This window comes from Enhydra lutris, unplaced genomic scaffold, assembly GCF_002288905.1.
Source record: "Enhydra lutris kenyoni isolate GAN:26980312 unplaced genomic scaffold, ASM228890v2 scaffoldscaffold9, whole genome shotgun sequence".
NCBI classification, from domain to species: Eukaryota; Metazoa; Chordata; class Mammalia; order Carnivora; family Mustelidae; genus Enhydra; species Enhydra lutris.
The window spans coordinates 53,061,531-53,078,551 of record NW_019154093.1 but is presented as its reverse complement, the minus strand read 5'-3'; the positions used below and the strand labels follow the sequence as shown (position 1 = coordinate 53,078,551).

At 37.4% G+C, this 17,021-nt stretch overlaps 1 protein-coding gene across 4 annotated transcripts in view; it reads right to left on the bottom strand.

Moving 5' to 3' along the window:
• The window catches only part of LOC111143328 (SH3 domain containing GRB2 like, endophilin B1), a 35,763-nt gene extending 19,670 nt beyond the window's left edge, over positions 1-16,093 (bottom strand). For 2 of the 4 annotated variants that reach the window (XM_022496997.1, XM_022496998.1), the window contains exons 1-3: positions 15,780-16,092; positions 4,810-4,951; positions 1,378-1,506 (exon numbers count right to left, since the gene is read on the bottom strand). In XM_022496997.1, the coding sequence (XP_022352705.1) occupies positions 1,378-1,506; positions 4,810-4,951; positions 15,780-15,851 (343 nt within the window). In that variant the 5' untranslated portion in view covers positions 15,852-16,092. Of the gene's footprint in view, positions 1-1,377; positions 1,507-4,809; positions 4,952-15,779 lie in introns of all 4 variants that reach the window. The other 2 variants (XM_022496996.1, XM_022496999.1) reach the window with 2 other exon arrangements.
• Positions 16,094-17,021: the final 928 nt, after the last annotated feature.

Sequence of the window (17,021 nt, the reverse complement as noted above, 5' to 3'; positions counted from 1 at the left end):
GTCCACGTTCCACTAGGCCTTCAGCTTGGTGAAGGAAAGGGCTAGGTGTCTTTCATGTACCTTTATGACCTGTAGGATCTAACTACTTCTGTACCAGCAGGCACAAAAAAACCTGTTTAATGTGTAAAATTTTCCTAAAATTAATAGTTAAAATTTAGAAATAAAACTATAGAAATTTTAAGCATTTTCAGACTTCTCAAAGAAGTATCTTTTGAAGGCCACGATGTAAAAGTTTCAATTGTATATTTAACAGTTATTCAATGGATTAATGCCATTCATTTTACAGTATTTAGGTTATTACCTTCTGACATAACGGTAACTATTAAAACTTTACGTTCATTTTGTTCCAGAATTTATGAACTATTTTATAAATCGGTACAATATGTAAAAAATCATTTAATTTACCTACATTTCATTTCATACCCACATAAGGACCAATTTCCTGCAGAAGTCTTTTTTTTTTAAAGATTTTATTTATTTGTCAGAGAGAGAGAGAGGGAGAGCGAGCACAGGCAGACAGAATGGCAGGCAGAGGCAGAGGGAGAAGCAGGCTCCCTGACAAGCAAGGAGCCCGATGTGGGACTCGATCCCAGGACGCTGGGATCATGACCAGAGCCGAAGGCAGCTGCTTAACCAACTGAGCCCCCCAGGCGTCCCCCAGCAGAAGTCTTAATAAAGAGAATTATTTGCCATGAACAAGAGGAAAAGAAGCTATAGAAATTTGAAATAGTCTTATATTCTGAGAAAATTAGATTTCAGGGATAATGAGCTTCAGAGTTATACATTTAAAAAGTCAGCAGAGCAACTAACAAAGCAACTAACAAACATAACTGCAAAACATGATTATAGAAAATTTGAACTGCATGAGGAAAATAGAATGAAATATAATCGAAACATCCAAAGATAACTACTGTTAACATTTTTGTGGTACTGACATTATCATGTAATGAAAGCACTAGTGGTGTGTTCAAACACTATGTGCCAGACATTTTATTATAAAAATAGATAAAACCTCAAGAAAACTTAAAATCACCTAGGAGACATATGTAAACAAAGTTTATAATACATCAAAAGAAGTACTATAACGGAGGTTGCAAGAGTCGATGGGAGTACAAGTGAAGAATTCATTTAACTTTTTAGATCTAAAGTGATAAACGTGAATTCTCAGAGTAATATATACTTAAATATATTAAATATTAATTTGAACTATTCATATTTGCTGGGCACCTCTATTTCTCACTTTATCCAAAACATAAACAAAAAATTTGAAGTTAAAATTGATTCTACTAATATTAGATAAATGTTCATGATGTTTCTAAGTAGTAAAAATCTATAATTAAAGCTAGTTTTTAGCAGATCTTTTTGCCTTTTGCTTACCATACGCTGTTCCTGGGCCAAACTCAGTCCCTGCATCAATCATATATTGTCCCAAAAGTTCTGGGTTGTTTATACGACTTGGAGCTTTTCTATCCAGTTTCTCATAAACAAATTCTTCTATCCTGGCATCTAGGAGAAAGGTTTAAAATTATCAATAATTTCAAAAAGCAAAACTATTTAAAAATTTTTTTTACCTACTACCATTTATCACCCTGTAAAATAAGATGACGTTAGCATTTTTAAGTACATATCTTCATACTTAATTTTTAATTTTTATACTAGAATATTATATAGCTCTTGAAACTTATACTTTAGAAATCTGATAAAATATTTTGGCACAAAAGTATTTACTTAAAGTAAAACTATCATATGATGAATATTCTATGAGATTCTAAAAGCGTTGTTCACCTAATGTCTAATGAAGTTGCCTTTGCCTCTTTGTACAGTCTGATTTTTAACTTTGAATGTATGTTCATTTCAATTTCAAAACCAGGGATTTCCAGCTATGAAAATATGGATATAAAGTATCTATTAGAACCAAAGAGTCACATACTTCTAAAACCTTTATCATGTTTTTGCTTGCTCACATGATCTCTCTCCTTCCTAGAGTCTAAATATAGGCATGGGAAATTAAGGAATAGAACAACCTAGGTTTGGAACAGTCACAGACCGACATCAGTAATATGAAGTCATGGCTTAATTTTATTTAAAGTACAAGATATATAGATATCTCTCAGCATGTACTCACTCAAAAGTTTTTGCCATTAAAAATGAGGTCAAAATATGAGATAGGTTAAAAGAAATAGCAGAATGCTAGTATACATGGAAAGGAAAAAAAATCAGTAAAATCTGAATAAATGCTTGGTTAGTGCAATATACAAAATATTCACACCTGCACACCTGCCTAATAGGTATGACAGAGACAAGCGAGAAAAAGGTCAGTTTCCAGAAGTAATGATTAACTATAAATCAAAAATTTATCATCCAAAGAGAAGCTAAAAAAAAAAAGGCTCCTTTTAATCATCTCAGATAATTCCTCCACAAGTACAAGTTTCACACAGTGCACTGAAAACTTAAAAAGTGAACTGAACCAGTAATAGAAACACTTGAGGAATCAGCATAAGCATTAATTATAATTAATAAAATAGGCTACTGGAATAATACTTGTTTTTGTGGTAGACTCTGGAGCAGCATCAGCAGTTTTTAAGCAGGACTTTAAAAACCTTTAAATCAGTTCAAACCAAAATGAGTCAGTTCAAAACATAACCATTTAGAAGATTCTAACTACATTTCAGAATTTCATTTTTTGACTAAGAGAGTCATTCTTAGCTTTGGTGCATTTCTACTTATTTGGTCAAAAGTTTAAAGTTGAAACCTATGTTGACTTTGTTCAGTTAGTAAAACATTTGGCATATTTTAAGTAAATGTTTATTTCAATAGGACATCAATGACCATAATAAAATCTTAAAAGAATATGTGGGCGGGGCACCGGGGTGGCTCAGTGGTTTAAGCCTCTGCCTTCGGCTCAGGTCATGATCTCAGGGTTCTGGGATCGAGCCCCGCATCGGGCTCTCTGCTCGGCAGGGAGCCTGCTTCCCTCTCTCTCTCTCTGCCTGCCTCCCTGCCTACTTGTGATCTCTCTCTGTCAAATAAATAAATTCTTAAAAAAAAAAAAAAAAAGAATATGTGGGCAATACTGCTATAATGCGATAGAGATTTTTGAAAAACCCTAGGATGTGGAAAATCATACCCTAAAAATTACAGGACTTACAGGTAAAAGAGGTTTGGGCCTGACCACTCATAATCTATGTAACTTTATAATCAGAAAACAAACAAAAAAAAATCTAAATTTGTTTACTACTTTAGACTTAAAAAAACACTAATGTAAAACTGTATTATATGAGCCACTGTAACTTTGTACTAATGAAATTCCCATTTACCAGTTGTGTATGAGTTTGTCTGCCACTCAGAAAAATATGTAGAATAGACTACTTATGTGAAGAACTCTAGACAGAGCAAGGAACATACAGAAAAATGTCTACTACTTTTTTTTTTAAGATTATTTATTTATTTATTTGACAGAGAGAGAGAGAGAGAGAGAGAAACAGTGAGAGGGACACAAGCAAGGGGAGTGGCAGAGAGAGAAGCTGGCTTCCCACAGAGCAGGGAGCCCAATGTGGGGTTTGATCCCAGGACGCTGGGATCATGACCTGAGCCGAAGGCAGACACTTAAGGACTGAGCCACCCAGCCGCTCCATGTCTACTACTTTTTTAAGGTGCTCTGGTACATAATTTAAGTAGCCTTAAATGAGTAAGAAATAGTACATGGTGCTCAAAGATAATAGGCCTCACTCAAAAGTGTAGAAGGCCTATTTCAAAAGATTACCATGATTTAATTAAAATGGTACAGAATTACTCATGTTTTGTTTAGGTTCATAGGATAGCAACAAAGATTAAAGCTTGGAACTTTAGTATCTAAAAATGAGCTTATGGCATTTCACAACATGGTCACAACACTGGGGAAAATAGGAAGGAAATCATTTGCTGCCCTTGTTCTTCAGTTTTGATGTGTAAAGCTCAGAGTGAAAAGACTGGATTTTGATGCACCAGATTCTAGTTCCGTTTCCACTTCTAATTAGCTATTCTACACTGTATAAAATGCTAACTTATGATTTGCAATTAATAAACAATCATGTACCTTATTTGATAAATTATTGAGATGCGTGATCTGAAAAACCTTACAGTTGTCTGAAAATCAAATGTAATAATTTATGTAAAAACATCAAACTTAACATAAATAATTGTTAACTATGTAAGTTTCCATATAATTTTCCCTTAATTATTTAGGGACAATCATCCCCCCTATGAAAGGAAGATTAATTTATTGCCATAGCCCTTCCTGACTCTTAAAATTAAAAGCCACTCCTAGGGTGCCTGGGTGGCTCAGTCCATTAGGTGCTGACTCTCCTGATGCTGACTCTCCTGATCCTCGACTTTGGCTCATGTCATGATCTTAGTTTTTGAGATCAAGCCCCACGTTGGGATCCACACTGAGTTTAGGATTCTCTTTCCCTCTTCCTCAAGGTGTGTGTGTGTGGGGGGGGGTACTTGTATTTCTTTTTCTCTCTCTCAAAACCAAAATTCATTCCCTTAAATTTTCAAAAAGATTCTACAAAGACATGGAAAACCCAAGCAGTCAATCTGTTAGAGGGTACACAGAGGTGTTTATCACCCTCTTCTTCACCAAAAGGACACACACACACACACACACACACACACACACACACCCCATACGCCTGAAGCCATAAACCAAAAACTGTTTTCCAAGAGCCATCAAAACCTGTTTAGTTTTTTTTTTAACATTAAAAAAACCTAACGATATCCTTTAATCAGATTAGTCAATAAGGTAGACAAAGGTAAAAAGTTTCTTACTTGGATTTGGCTGCAATAACACTTCAGTTTGTTTCATTATTTTTTCTGTCCATATTTTGGTACATTCAGCTTTGCTAAGAAGGTTCTCTAAGTGAGCATCCAATTCTGTCTTCTCTGCCTGGCCAAGCTTTTCTTCTGTGAACTGTTATTAATTACAAAAAAAAATTAAATATACCTCAAATACATTTTAGGAACCTATATCAATAATTAATAACTCAAACCCAGACAGTCCTGAACATACAAATAAATGTAAACCATTGCACTGAATGCTTTTTTTTGCCCCTATGGAAATTTATCCATACCTTTTTTACGGCACTTACGCTGACCTTCTCTTAAGGTTACATCTGCTAGAATGGATAGGGTAAACTCTAGAAAATCTATATGCTGCCTGGTATATGAAATATATAAATATTTCTTACATATAAAGTAGGTTAGTATAGTGGTAAGTAGTAAGAACTTTAAGTCAGTCAGTACTAAATTCAAATCCTGGCTGCACTACTAATTTTGTGACCTAAACAGGCTTTTGAATATTTTTTCCTTAGGTATCTTCTATCATTAAAGAGAGATGATACATAATGTACAGTACCTTGAGAATTAATAAGAGTATGTATGTAAATCACTTTGTTCAGTGCCTGGTAATTATTATTTTGAATTTAAAAAGGGCTGCTTATGTTTAATACGGCTTTATATTAATGGCACTTTAATCACACCTAGTTAGATAGGCTTTTATGGGATGTTTTGGGAAACTATCATTCAAGTTGTTTCTTCAGGATATGTCCCAACAATTGATTCACAAACTAACTTCTGGAACATACACTATTTCTATTATGGAAGAGCATTTTTTTTAAAGATCATACTATGTAGTTAAATATATTCAGCTTATCAATTTTTATTACCTTGAGTGTGTTGGTTTTTGAGGGAAGGCAGCATTGCCCATACACAAGCAAAGAGATAAAAAGATTACCATGTAAATTTTATGGAGACTTTTGAAGACTTTTAATTAAATACCAGAAGTGATGACTCAGGTTGTTTATCATGTATATTTTTCCTCTAGAATAGGCGGCTTTCTCCCATTTTAACAGAGGCATATCACTAGCACTAATTCTACACTCATTAGCCATGACTCATTTCTGGCTGAAAGAATATAATATTTACCTTGTTTTTTTCTCCCCTTTAATTTCTTAAAATATCTTCTGCTGCTCCATTTTTCTGAGTTTTATTATGTTTCTTTTAGCATCCTTCTTATTGGCCTAATACTTTCTGATTATCAGTTAATATTTTTAGTTAAAAAGTCCTCTAGAATGTTATTCTTAGAGTCTGGTTACAAGCCCCGATTGAAGGTCTTGTTCAGGGGCTAGAAATAAATGCTTCAATAGCTTTTGTAAAGCCTTAGGTCTTTTCAAGACTGGCCTGCAGCCAAGCCCTCAACCGGTGGGTGGAACGGAGAATATCACTTCCAAAGCTATTGCCTAAGCCCACAATCTTGCAGTGTACTGTAACCGATGAGAGGAACAGGAGATGCACTGGGCAAAAGATCAAAACCCTGATGCCAAGGTCAGTTGGATAACTACTGCAATTTCACTTTTAAGAGAGAACTATGGTATTCTCTACAGATCCCTGAAGATTTGAGGCTATAGACCTTCTACAGAGGGATAGGTTAGAATTTCACATGTTCAAAGTCTATCTCTAATGGTTAAATAGATTATCTCTCAGATAAAGCAAGGAACAGAAGGGGAAAAAAAGAGGGTAATTTATCCAGGTAAACATCACCTATAAAGGATGATCTACCAGTAGAAAAAATTCTTAACTTAGCACCTTAATAAGAAAGTATATCTATTTATTTGATTCATTCCTTCAACAAATATTTATCAAGCATCTTCATGTGTACCAGGCATTATTCTAAGCACAAGGGTTTCAGCAGCCAGAAAAAACAGACAGGTTTCTGCTCTTAGGAGGGCAGACAACAAACAATTTGATAATAAGGATACAAAGATAAAAAGACAGTGGACAGAGGACTGACACAGGTGGTCCTATTATTTCTTGAGTGAGTGACTGAACAATTAACTGAATGAATTAATGACTTTGAATATAGAGGAAGGAAGAATTCAATCCGCAGGGAGGGAAGGAAACAGGAGAATCAGTGAAGGCTTCAGGGGAAGAGGGATATGCAATTTTGGCCTGGACATGGGGGAAGAGGAGTTTGAGCATGAGATGTAGGTGGTTAGACAAACACCTTCTCTGAGCAGGTAACAATTGACCTGAGAGTGAACGATAAGAAATGAGGGATTCTAAGGGCAGCGCATAGAGTTCTCTGATGATTTATCTTCCAGTTGCATTTCTAGAAGAATCATTAGCACCATCTTTATACATCCTATTTTTTTAATAGAAGTCCTTAACTTACATTTAACAACCAAGAATGAATTAAAACAATTCATAGACTCATAATTTAAAAATCAGTATTAGGTAGGTCAGTTTTTGTGCAAGGCACTCTCCTAAGAACTAGAAGACATGGCTGCTGTTTACAGGAGAGCTAAATGAAAACTATTATATAAACAATATAAACTTAACAGGCCTATTTTCTTCAGTACATAAAATCATGTTAAACTTTATCTAACACATCGTTTAGAAACAATGGAATTAGAGGTACAGGCTAGAACTTACTTAAACATGTTTATAAATAGCAATTTATAAACAATAGTTCATCAGTAAGTTTATCTAACACAAGTTAGGTTTCAGGGCAAATTTTTTCCCAATAATATTTCAGAGAACCAACAACTAGAAAGCTAATTATTTGGAAAATAAAATATTTCAAACTTTAGGTCAGAAGATTCCTTTCTTTAATTATTTAGTTTCTCCTTTATGATTCTCATTATACTACCTTACAATATCTTTCATTAAATACTTTGCTTTTTAACTGAAAAGACAGAGTGTGAAAGTATAACTGCAAAGCTCAGTATTTGCAACAAGCTATTTTTTGTATGAGTCTGAGCAAGAAATAAAGTAAACTGACTTAGAATGTAAGATCCTATAAACATGGTAAACAGGTTTTTAATATTTTAGCTTGGAAGGGTAAAAAACAAAACCCAAAAAATATAAGGAATGCTTAAGTATGAGTGAGGTAAAGTCTGATTAAAGAAAACCAGTTTAGAAAATAGCAGTTCTGTAGGAAAGCCCATGTGAGCAGTTAGTTAAGTACCAGTAATAAAGTCTGATATTTCCTTGCATTTTCTGGGAGTAAAAACAGTTGCTATTCTTTTACTCTACCTAACTCTGTGCTTTGAATTCCAGTATGTTACATATGTTCTTGTTTTATCTTTTGTCTTTAACGTTTTCTTTTCTCAGTAAGATCATTTATAAAGACTTTTTTTTAAACTTCTGTGTTTTTAATAGTGTTAGGGCTTAGTATAAATTAGAAAATGCCATTTAGGGGTGCCTGGGTGGCTCAGTGGGTTAAGCCTCTGCCTTTAGCTCAGGTCATGATCTCAGGGTCCTGGGATCGAGCCCCGCATCGGGCTCTCTGCTCAGCAGGGAGCCTTCTTCCTCCCCACCCCTCTCTGCCTACTTGTGATCTCTCTCTGTCAAATAAATAAGTAAAATATTAAAAAAAAAAAAAAAAAAAAGAAAATGCCATATGTTAAGCTGTACATTTTATATCAAATATTCCAAAAAACCCCTTTTTAATATATAGGTAAGAATCAATATAATATATAGGTAAGAATCAAAACTTTATTGATAAACATTTTGCCTAAGGTGTCAGTGTCATGTTTCAATTTCACATGTTTATTCAATCATAGTCTCATTACACTATAAGACTTCCAGTAAATATTTACTGATTTTAAGATATTAATATTTTCTACTACCATTATACAAATATATTTCAGTTCTTTCTAGCCCCTGTGTTTTTGCTCACAGCACTCTGGTCAGCTGGATCTTACAGCCCACCTCGGCTTCCTACATATATTCAATAATCATCAAATTAAGGGTAACATTAATCCTATCTGGAATGAATAAAAAAAGGCAGGGGTACAGAAAAACACTACTAATGTTATCATATATTTAAGCTGAAATCATACATTTAAATTTTATTAAGTATATATTTAATTATATTAAAATATATTTATTTTATATAATATATGCTTATATATTATATATTTATATATAATTTCATAAAAATATTTAATTACATTAAAATAATTTAATTACAAGACATACAGTATGTCTTGTAATTGTAAAAAAGACATATGTAGGGCGCCTGGGTGGCTCAGTGGGTTAAGCTGCTGCCTTCGGCTCAGATCATGATCTCAGGGTCCTGGGATCGAGTCCCGTGTCGGGCTCTCTGCTCAGCAGGGAGCCTGCTTCCCTTCCTCTCTCTCTGCCTACTTGTGATCTCTGTCTGTCAAATAAATAAATAAAGTCTTAAAAAAAAAAAAAAAAAGAAAACAAAAACCTAAAAAAAAAAAAAAAAAAGACATATGTAATATGTAAGAACACATATACAATATGTCTTATAAAAGACATTATCTCCCATGATTTTATTGTAGGGGTTTAAGGATTTTTTTCCATCATTAACCAGAAAGTATGACATATTAGCAATATAGTATCATTTAATACATTTTTCTCTAATACATTTTAAGAAAGCATCTACTGTAGAAAATGATGAGTTATATCAACTAAATTTAGGTTTACATTGTTAATCAAAATACTTGTGGCATATATTTCTTCTATTGTATGTGAGATGTATAATCAGCCCATGACATGGTTCTTGCCATCAATGATCTTAATCATCTTATGATCTTAAGAAACATAAAATGATAATAACGGTTTGCTTCTGAGAAAGATAAAAGACCCGTTCTTTCTTAAAAAAAAAAAAAAAAAATCCTTTTCCCAAATACCAAAAATCTAAGTCTAAAATCATTACTATTTGTAGTCTCCTACCAGCTGTTAAAAACTATAGTTGATTTTAAGCATTTTAATGAATGTTTAGTAGTTTTAATAAAAACCTTTGTGAAAACAACCTACAATGAAAGTCAGAATATATCACAGAAATCCAAACCCAATGTTCTCCTAAATATTATTTGATGTACAGTTCTCTCATAATTATTTCATGAGTAATACAGTAAAATGACATGAGAACAGAAAGCTTAATCCCCTCTCTTTATACATTTTCTGTAAACATTGCTTTAAGGAAAGGACTATAAGTCAGCCACATTATGCCAAGCGCAGTGATCCTTTCTTTATTACAGGATAGCCATATAGCCTACAGTATGAAACACGGAGCCTGGATTCCATACCACGCTTCACCACAAAGAGAAAAGGACAACAGGTAAAAAGGCTTTGTGATGAAAGGCATCTATAGTATGAACTCTTATCATCAATTCTTTGGGTAAAGTAATATTTTAAAAGTTACCTAAACTTCTTGGGGATAAAATGCGTAACACAAATTTTGATTATAATGTGTTAGTAAACTGTAAAGTAAGTCCTTCTCAGATCATTCTCATTTTTGACTGCTCTTTGGAATTACCTGGGGAAGCTTTCAAAAACAGTGAACAAAACAAAAACAATCCCAAGGATTCCACTTTAACTAGACTGGGGTATATTCTGTAAAGATTCCTCGGGTAATTTTAAGTGCAGTTAAGACTGAGAAATACTGTTCTAAGCACACGGGTGATTATTTTAACATCAGGTTAACCATCTTCTATCTAGTAGTTTACTAAATTAACACCAATAATACCAAAGGATATGATGTTTTGGGTAACAGCAAATACGCAAAGTTTTTACATAACAAGAAAATGTATGGACTTTGAATGTGAAAAGTTTTATTAGAATTTGAGAGACATGTAAAGTTGTTACAGTTTAAATTCCATAAAGGAAACAGGATTTCAAAAGGGCTTGGACCAATGTTTAGCCAATTTGGAAATCCATCCAGATAGGATCCAGTAGGAGTTAGTTGAGGACAGCATTGTATTCATCTTTAACTCTCCAGGTTAGACACACCATTGTTTGTTAAATTAAATCAGAGATGAAAGCCAAGCTTGCAACTAAATTTTAAAGACTTTTTTCCCCCTCAGAAAATAGCTGGCATTCATGAAGTTCATAGTATAACTTCAGTAGTTAGGTCAAAGGAAATGTTAGAAAATTAAAATGAAACTCCTAAGTAATTAAAGTTGAAAATTTGGGGGAGGGTATATGGTCTTATTTTAAAGATGGTGAGCAAAAGTTTTGCTTCAGTATCAATTCTGAAGTAAAAATGTGTCCACTTGGAACATTTATCAAATGAAGTAACAGAACAATACTTCAAAAAATGGATATTTACTACAAAGAAAAAATAATTATGACAACTGGGGCAATGAAGTCTTTGAGGGCATCAACTAGGTCTCATTCATCTTTGTATTTCAGTGCTAAGCACCTAGGAGGTACTCAATAAGTACAGACTGAATTAAACAGTTTAATATTTCAGACTGGCATTAGTCAACTCCAAGTTCAGCAGATATGTTAGAAAAATACTAATAAAAATAACAAGATCATTTAACATGCTAAATGATTCAAAGAGTAAACTTTGCATATGGATACGCTGCTTGGCTAAAATGATATAAAAAATTAAAAAAAAAAAACCAATGTTGGATACTGTGAGAGGGGAATAAGAAACAGTTGATTCCTCAGGACATACAAACTTAATAAAGATGTGAAAGCCAGAGAGTTACAGAATTTTATAGCTCCAAGGGACCTTACATAACACTTATTAGATCATGCCACATGATCGTACAGAATTAAAAAATGACACAGGAGTTCACATCAAGCTCTTGTGGTCTGAGATGGACTTTAAGATTTATCTTGAGGGAAGGAAAGAATACACAAAGAGGGAGGGGGTGGAGGGCATTCACAATGAGTTTAACTGTATGAACATAAAGTCTAGAGTTAGAAAAGTACAAAGTATTTGGGGAATTAAAAAATAATTTGATAGGAATACAGTGTTTATATATGAGTGAGAGAAAAGAGAAGGCTGCTCAACTAAGGAGTCTACCAAAAAGACAGTAAGAATAAATAGCTTTTAAGATACTAATATAGGAAAAGGGAAGGATCCTGCTTTAACAGGGTGGGGCAGACCCCTGCAAAAGAAACAGCTCAGGACACAGCTTGGAAGACGGAAAAAGAGATAATTATGTAGGAAATTAAGATACTAATAAAGTAACAATTTATGGAGGTCAAATTACCTGATGCTTTTGTATTTTTTTATTTTGAGGGAGAATAACAAAAGAATAAGAATAACAAAAGCACCCAAACATACTGTTAAGGAATGAATATTCCTATTGATTATACATTTTTACCTCAACATTCTTTCAAAGTTGCAAGACATACAAACAGATTTTATGAGTGAGAATAGAGTGGTAAAACCCATTTGTATGTTTAATAGTTTTTCTTTTTTAAAACAGGGAATGTTTACTTGTTAACCTAAAAATTTTTAAGTAAAATGAAAAAAGATACGGCAGTTGGTCACTCAAAGAATGGCCTATTCCTTAAGGTATAATTTGAATAGAAATTATTATTTAGATGTGAAAGCTGAATTCCATTCCTACTGTTCTTATTGCTTATAAGGAGTAACTGGCATAGCTCTTACCTATTCTTAGCATGAAACTTGGCACCTGACGCTATACTGATGTCAATGCAATCTGACTGGGAATTCAGTTATTGACTAAGTACTAAAACTACAATGCAGTGTTTTTGCTGAAAATTACCACACAACATTCCAAATTTCACGTGTTATGTTTTCAAATGAATTTTTTTTCCTTACATAATAAAAAGTACTGTGCAAAATGTCAAACATTCTAAATTTTAATAGTATATTGAAACTTAGCTTTGTAACTGTCAACATTCTGTCAATGTTTCAACTTTTCTCTCTTCTGGAATATTTTAAAGCAATCCTCAGACATGATATAGTTCATACATAAATATTTCAGAATCTATTTCTAACAGATTTAATACAAAAAGACATATTGAGGAGTCTGTTTCTGCTGAAATTTTTCCCTTCTCAGTAAATGGCTCAGGCCAAAGCCTTATAGACACCCTTAACTTATCTTTCTTCCTAACCTAGAGCCAATCTGGGAAGGAATACTGAATAGAATCTGAACTTTCCCTGCTATCACTCTCACCTAAGTTTTATCACTTTTTGCATATCATATGGCTATAGCTCCCTAACCAGCATATCATATGGCTATAGCTCCCTAACCAATGTCCCAGGTACTCCAGAACCTCAGTCTTCATACTTTTTCCTTCTGCCTAAATTGCTTTTCCTCCAAAAAACTGGAACTGTCACTTCCTTGAGGTCTCTTGGAATTTGATCCTATTAGAAAGGCTTGCCATGATTATTATGCCTATACAACATGGCAAAAACTGCCATCCCCACCATTAACTCACCACCTCTCCTTCACCTGATATATTTACTGTTAGATTACAAGCTCCAGGAGGGCAGATGTTTTGTTAATTTTATTCACTGCTCTGTCACCAGTGTCCAAAATAGTGTAAGGCAGACATGAAATAGGCATGAAAGTATTTAATACTGAAAATCATTTGATAGCTCAACAGATTGGGACAGACTTTAAAAAGTCTGAAACAGGGGTGCCAGAGTGGCTCAGTGGGTTAAAGCCTCTGCCTTCAGCTCAGGTCATGATCTCAGAGTCCTGGGATCGAGCCCCACGTCGGGCTCTCTGCTCAGCGGGGAGCCTGCTTCCCTCTCTCTCTGCCTGCCTCTCTGCCTACTTGTGATCTCTCTCTCTCTGTCAAATAAATAAAATCTTTAAAAAAAAAAAAAAGTCTGAAACAGGGGTGCCTGGGTGGCTCAGTGGGTTAAAGCCTCTGCCTTCAGCTCAGGTCATGATCCCAGGGTCCTAGGATAAAGCCCTGCATCTGACTCTCTGCTCAGCAGGGAGCCTGCTTCCTCCTCTCTCTCTCTCTCTCTCTGCCTGCCTCCTCCTCTCTCTCTCTGCCTGCCTCTCTGCCTACTTGTAATCTCTGCCTGTCAAATAAAATCTTTAAAAAATAAATAAATAAAATAAAATAAATAAAAAATCTGAAACAAGTAATTAAATTTCACCTAGGAAGTCCATCTTTTGAGAACTTTGCTAGATTTTTTATATCAAGTCTATCGACAATTTAAATCAAATTCCAGTACCCATGTCTGTTCCATTTAAGCACTGTGCATTATGTACGTGAAAACATACATCTTTAAAAGTGTCATAATGACAAATCTCCACTCCACAAACAAAATCATTAGGAACCAGCAATAAAACAAACACCAAAGGCCTCTTTTCAGTTAACATTAAGTCTTACAAATCAAGTTCATTTCAGACCTTCAACCACTCATTCTTTTTGCACCCCGCCCCCGTCTTTGAGCTATTAAAAGTAGGTTAATTTAAATCAAGAAATTACTTTAACCATATAGTTCATTTGTCTTTACAGTATAGCTTATAATTTCATAGAGAATGGGGAGCTGAGGGTTAAGGCAGCTAGCTTATTACTATGCAGATTTTGGAACTGAGAAATCAAGACTCAGAAGGAATTTCCCATGCCTTAAGTGCTGTCTGTTTAAGTATTGTTGAAATGCTCAGACTGTAGTACCAGATGATCTTTAAGGTCTCCCTAGCCTGTAACATTCTATTATTTTATATCTGCAATGCCTATCCTGGAAGAGAGAAGCAACTTGAAACGAATTAGTAGATTAGAGAGAGCACTTGGCCATTTACTAGCCATGCAAGTTAATCAAGTTTCTTAACCTTTCTAAGGCTACTTCCTCATATATAAAAGGCGTTAGTAACATCTATCTGGCAAAATTACAGAAAGGATAGTAGGTAATCTGTCAAGTGCCTTGCAAATGTTTGACAGTTTTTTTTCACAATATAGGCAGTTATTACCTTGCACTAGTTCTACCATTCTTTTGCCAAGAGCAGTGCAATGTTAAGATCAATCACATCAATAAAACTGGGGTAAAGGAGACAATGTAGTAAAGGCAGGACAACTGATTTACATTTCAGTATCAGTATGGTATGCAACTATTTGTGTTTTCTCTTTACAAAAGAGAATGTTGTTGCTACTGTGACTATGCTATTAACAAACACCAGACTGTTTATAACTCATGTTGTGGTGAAATTTACATCTGTTCATAGATTTAACTGAGTTGGCATAATGTGGGTGATGACTATGGAAAACTGTCCAAGTTCCCTAGACTGATACTTCTCTGCGGAAAGCCGCGATAGCCAAATTTCCCCCCTTAAAGTGTATCTGAAACACAAAACTCTAACATGCGTAAGACGAGTCTCCTCCTCCCCCTCTCCATGTCCTACAGCCGGCGATTCCCATTTTGAGAATGAGTGGGAACCCCCAAACTCCAGACTTCCCAACGCCTTGGCGGAGTACGTACGCCAACTGGCAATCTCCATTTCACCCGCGGACCGCCTAAGCCCAGCGACCGTCCTTCCCGAGGGAGAGAGAGGGCTCGAGGGGACTGTCTTGGCAGCTCTTTGGGTTCAGGGGCAGGAAAAGGAAACTTCCTTCTTGGACTCGGCGGGGAGAGTGAGGGAGACGAAAGGAAAGGGTGGGGGTGGTGCCCGAAGGGTCCGTCTTCAGGGCCCTCACCCGCCTCGGGAGGGCGGCCACACCAGCACTGTCGTCGTGGGGCCAGAAAGGAGGGCGGTGCTGTGTCTCGGCCCGGGGCCGAACTCTGGATGTCCTTGAGGGGCGGGGGACGCTCCCGGCCCCGTATCCACCCCGTCTCGCTTCCGGAGCCGCGGCGGTTGAACGGGAGGGGGGCAGAAAACGGCCGCCGGACCCGGAGGGGCACCAGGCCGCGCCCATCAGCCAGGCCATCTGCCGCAGGCCTGCCAGCCAGTCGGTGAGGCCGGGTGCGGAGAGCGCCGCCGCCTCTGGCGGCCCCCTTGGCCTCTCGGGCGCCGCCGCCCCTTCCCCCTACACCGCGGTACCTGCACTGCACGACTGAGGAAGGTGCCCGCGTCGGCCGCCAGCTTCTTCACGTTGAAGTCCATGATGTTCATCCTGGGCGGCAGCCGGGCGGAGCTGCCGGCTGACCTAGCGGGGAGGCGCCGCGGCCGGGCTGGGGCGCCGGGCGAGAGTGGCGGGGGCAGACGTGGTAGGTGGAGGGAGGCGGCGCCAGCTCCGCCGCCGCAGCTGTCGTTTCCGTGAAGGGGAAGCGAGAGGGTGGGGCGAGGGAGAGAACGAGCGCCTCGGGGCGGGCCGCGCGCCCGGGCGGCGGCGGCGGCCGAGAAGCAGGGCCTGCTCCGCCGGCAGTGGGGCGTTAGTTTAGGCACTAGCGACGGTGGGCGTGCAGAACACTGACGGACTGGTAATCCGCCGTATGGGGCGGGGTCTCGGACGGAGGAAGCCGGCGCCGGCCGCGGGGTGGAGCCTTTCCCGAGGTTATCGCGGGAATAGCGACCCCTTCTGGATCGCCGCGGCGCAGTCGCGGGGCGGGGCGCGCCGGAAGCTCCGACGCCCGCACAAGAGGGAGGGTCCTGTTAGCCCGGAGAAGGGAATCTCGGTTTGCATTTAAGCCCCTGAAAACTAAAAGCAGAGACAACCCAAATCCCCCTTTTTGTGTTAAGAGGAAATCTGAAAATTGTAGTATAGAATCACACCATCTGTGAAATTAGAACCAACAGCTACCCTGTCATCTTCTAGCACCCGCGCCCTGCTGGTCCTGGACGCCTGGTGACCCTCGGCGAACGTTTGCTATTAGAATACGGTTGAATTTAGAGTCCCCACCGAGTGTGTTCGGGCAGCATTATTGAGACTCTTCTGTGTACCAGGACTGAATCAGGTGCTGAGATACCTTGCTGAACAAGACGGTCCCTGGCCTCAAGGAGCTCTCAGTTGGGTTGCTTGACAACCTTCGGGGATTTCTCCACCCCCTCCTGAAGCGCTGTTAACTATTTGCTGCTGCTGCAGGGACTTCGTGACTGTCTTAAGGCAGCGGGCACGCGCTGGATTGCGGGAGCAGCACTAGGTGCCTACTGTGTGAACTGTGCAGTGACGGGGGACACAAAGTGCCAGGTGGAGGACGCAAAGAAGTATAAAATGGTGAGTGAGGTAGGATAACTCTTAATCCTTAACACTCAGCCTGGGGAATTTTAGTAACAAATGAGAATATGATGTGAAATCTGTTCAAGAGCCCATGATTCCAAGTAACTTCCTAAGCAAATTTCATG